Source organism: Lactuca serriola, chromosome 5 (genome assembly GCF_051521515.1).
Source record: "Lactuca serriola cultivar US96UC23 chromosome 5, Lser_US96UC23_V15, whole genome shotgun sequence".
Lineage (NCBI taxonomy): Eukaryota > Viridiplantae > Streptophyta > Magnoliopsida > Asterales > Asteraceae > Lactuca > Lactuca serriola.
In genome coordinates, this window is record NC_136412.1 from 273,857,396 (window position 1) to 273,861,401 (window position 4,006).

Genomic DNA, 4,006 nt, shown 5'->3' on the forward strand with positions numbered 1-4,006 from the left:
TAGAAATACGAAAACATAACTGTACACACTCATCAACAGTATTGAGGACTATGTGTTTCTTACATTACTTTGATTTTTGATAAATGCGTTTTAGAATAAATATTTTTTTCTTAATAATTGATTTATAATTATGAACTTTTGCCTTATTTAATGATTGTATCACGTAAGATGTCATGAGAAAAACCTAAATAAATCATTCATAAGTACTGAATGAGTACAAAAACAAAAATGACTTATTTTGATACAAAAAAAATTAAGGACTAAATGTGTACAATAATATTAAGAACTAAATGTGTACAAAATGAGAAATATATTACCCTATTACGTTATTTTTCCCGGCTAACCAAAAGTAATCGGTCATAAGAACTGAATGTATACATTTTAACAAGTTGAAAGGATAAATGTGGACGGAAATAAAATCCAGTGACCAAATGTGTACAAATCAAAAAAATATATCATCCTTTTAAGTCATTATCCAAAGTTATATTTTAGTAAGCATAATATCCATAAATAAGTGAATTTAAAAAGTATATAATAAACTTTTGTATTTTAAAACTTACTAAAAAACATTTCTACTTATCTAAAAATTTCAAATAAACATATGATTGTAAAAAAATATTTTTATATTTTTTGTTTTTATTTATTTCTTTATGCATATAATATAATAACATATAAAGTCTACTATTTTTTACTATTATTTTGATTTAAAGATTTATTTTATCAAATAAATAGAAGAAAAAAATAGAAAGATTTTTGATTTATCATCACCATGACCATGAAGTTTAAATCTTATAAATTAAATATCTTCTTCGTGTAAAGAAAAAACCCATCATATATTTGTCCTTTGACCAAATATCTCGATGCATGTTACCCATCGTAAATTATTTTTGGCTGACGTGGTAATAAGCACAGCTGTCATCTACGGAAGTGCCAAAAAAATTGGGAAACAAAGAAATAACGTGAAACATCAAGGGTAATTTAGTCATCTAACTCTGCCCTGTCTACAATCGTTGCACCTTGCTAAAGACAAATCTTCGTATCATCATACTCAATCAACGCCCATTTTACTGCTCTCTAGCAAGTAGCACCTCACCATCCTTCCACCAATGCAACCAAACCCCACAACCACGGCCACCGGAAAACAACCAATGTAATCCGCTTAACCACACCACCTACCACCACATTGCTTTCTGACGACAACCCCATGAAGATCTCATCCAAATCCATCTTGAGCCCAGGTCGAGCTGGGGTAGCTCGAGACCCACCAAACTCCCTCTCAACCTCGCTCAGTCGCAGGCTCAGAAACAGTGGCAGCATCAAGGGCGGCGCGTCGCCGGCGATGTTCCCCACCACCGCTAAAAAGAGAGGCAGTTTCGAGAACCCGGAACCCTCTTCACCTAAAGTCACCTGCATTGGTCAAGTTAGGGTGAAGAGCAAGAAAAAACAAGCGAAAAAACTCAGAACATTATCAAGAAGACACAGCGCCGGCGAGGTTAGTTTCAGAAACTTAGAACACCCCCACAACGGGTTTGCTTCAAAAACTCAAAATCTCAATGAAAGTTTAAATCTTGGCTCAAATGCTACTCATCAAAATCAAAATCAAGAATATTCGCCGCCGCAGAGGAGTTGGGTTCATTTTCCGGTGACAATTTGTGATGCTTTAAGAGCACTTGGATCGGAGTTCAGCTGCTTATTTCCTTGCCGGAAAGACGAGAAGACGGTGTCGACACAAGAGGGTAACCGTCAAGGTTGTGCAGTGTTTGCACGGTGGCTGGTAGCGGTGCAGGACGGAGATGGAGGTGGTCAGAGAGACATCGAACTGGTTGTCGGAGAAGAAGAACAGGAAGAAGAAGAAGAAGAAATTGTTGTTAAGAAATCAAGACGACATGTGTTTGAAGATCTAGAGATTATAAACGACAGGATCGAAGGCCATAAAGACGAAGCAAGAGTAAGCATTTGCGTTCCACCAAAAAATGCTTTGTTGTTGATGAGATGCAGATCTGACCCCATGAAACTCGAAGCTCTCACACATCGATCTTGGGAACCAACTGTTGCTAAAAATGAAGAAGACGACGAAGAACTTGTTGACCATGAACATCAAATCGAACAAGATTTAAAGGATATTCAGCAAGTCATGAGTGTGGATCAAGAACAAGAAACTGTACAACTTGATGAAGCTATTCAAGATGAAGAACAAGAAAATGTACAACAACATGAACCCATTCAAGATCAAGAACGTGACATTGTACAACAAGTTGAAGCTATTCAAGATTATGAAATTGTACAACAAGATGAAGCTAATCAAGATCAAGAGCATGAAAATGTACAACAAACTGGAGTGGGTCAAGATCAAGAAGAAGAAAGTATGTTTCTTGAATTTTTGTTTGAAGAAAATGTGAATCAAGATTTTGAGATTCAAGAACATGAAGTTGATTCTGGTATGGCGAAAGCTCAAGAAGTGGTTTCAACCATGGTTATGACTGAAGTTCCAGAGATCTCTGCAAACCATGAGGAAGAAATGGTCAGCAATGAAGTTTTGGAGAGAGAAAGTGAGGTAAAAGAGGAGAGAGAAAGTGAGAGGGTGTTGCCGGATTGTTTGTTAATGATGATGTATGAGCCCAAGTTATCAATGGAGGTTTCAAAGGAGACATGGGTTTGCAGTACAGATTTCATCAGACGAAAATCCAATAAAAGAAAACCTCCACCGCCGCCGCCGCCGGTGGTCAAAAAGGATGGCGAAGATGAATCGAGGGTTTGTTCTGCTGCTAATGCTATTGCCATCATAAACAATGTGATGAGGGTGGCCGAAGGAGGACGCCAATCGTCGTTACAGCAGCCGGCACGGTCATCTTGTTCATTACCGGCACCGCCGTCGATGGCGACGATGTTAGAGCAGAAACTGGCGGATGCGATGGGATACGAGCCGTTTGTGCTGACAAGGTGCAAGTCGGAGCCGATGAAAACGGCGGCGGCTAAGCTACTACCGGAGAGTTGCGTTTGGGAAAACAGGAAGTTGGAGCGGCTGAGCCGGGGTACATTTGGTGTCGGCGCAGCTGGATTAGGGTTTTGAGTTAGTGCTTTGCATGCTTGTACATTTTTTTTTCTGATTATTATTTAGTGGTGGTATCGTACAAGTCGGAATGGAAGTAGGAACTTGGATTGTACAAGTATGTTATGCATGCATCCATGATATGTGTGTGTTTACACGATTTTCTTGAATTGTAATCTGCATTTTTTCATTTGATTTTGTGATCGTTGTCATAAACTCATAATTGTGAAATTACTTGAAATTCTGGCTTTCATAAATTTGTCATATCGTATTAATATAAATATACAGTGTCAAGACCACATCAGACTAGATAATTAAATTTATCCTAAATCTAGTTATTAAATTTGTAAAAATTTAACTACAACTTTTTTTTTTTATTCAAATTAGTATTTTATGATCGATGATAGCAATTGTAGCAATTATCTATTTTGAACAAAATAGAAACCTTTAGAAAAAGTCCTAAAATTTTAGTCCAATTTATAAAAAAGTTTCAAACTAAATTTTATTTATAGAAAAACACAAATTACCGGCTAAAACTTCAAAAAAATATTTTTGGCTGGTTTCGTAGATTTAGCCGGTATTCTGTCATTTTTCATTAGTTTGCTCAAAACATTAGGATTTTTTTTGAAAGTTACCCGATAACCAAAATATTAGGACTTTTCTGAAAATTACTATGTAATTAATGGATATTATTACTAACAAATTATTTATAAACATAACAAATATTTTTTTATTATAAACAAAGCAAATACATTTGTTTCTAATTTATAGGAATAGAATGGTCGACTAAGTCTTGACAACTTCAAACTCCTTATGTTCATCATATGTATCGTTGTGAGTGTCATAGTGAGATATACTATGTATGTTTCTTCAATTAAATAAAAGAGTTGATAATATTTATTAATACACAATAAATAAGTGTCTACTTTCTATTAGATGTGACGGTATAGGATCACA

The 4,006-nt window shown here is 35.7% G+C and overlaps 1 protein-coding gene across 1 annotated transcript; it reads left to right on the forward strand.

Annotated features, from left to right (window-relative positions):
• Positions 1 to 1,204: 1,204 nt before the first annotated feature.
• Positions 1,205 to 3,070, forward strand: HCF243 (Serine/Threonine-kinase pakA-like protein). The gene has a single exon (XM_078998747.1). The coding sequence runs from the start codon at positions 1,205 to 1,207 to the stop codon at positions 3,068 to 3,070; it is 1,866 nt and encodes a 621-aa protein (XP_078854873.1).
• The last annotated feature ends 936 nt before the right edge of the window (positions 3,071 to 4,006 follow it).

Excerpts from the sequence above, each read along its gene's own strand:
- HCF243 (XM_078998747.1), top strand. The coding sequence starts at position 1,205 with ATGAAGATCTCATCCAAATCCATCTTGAGCCCAGGTCGAGCTGGGGTA.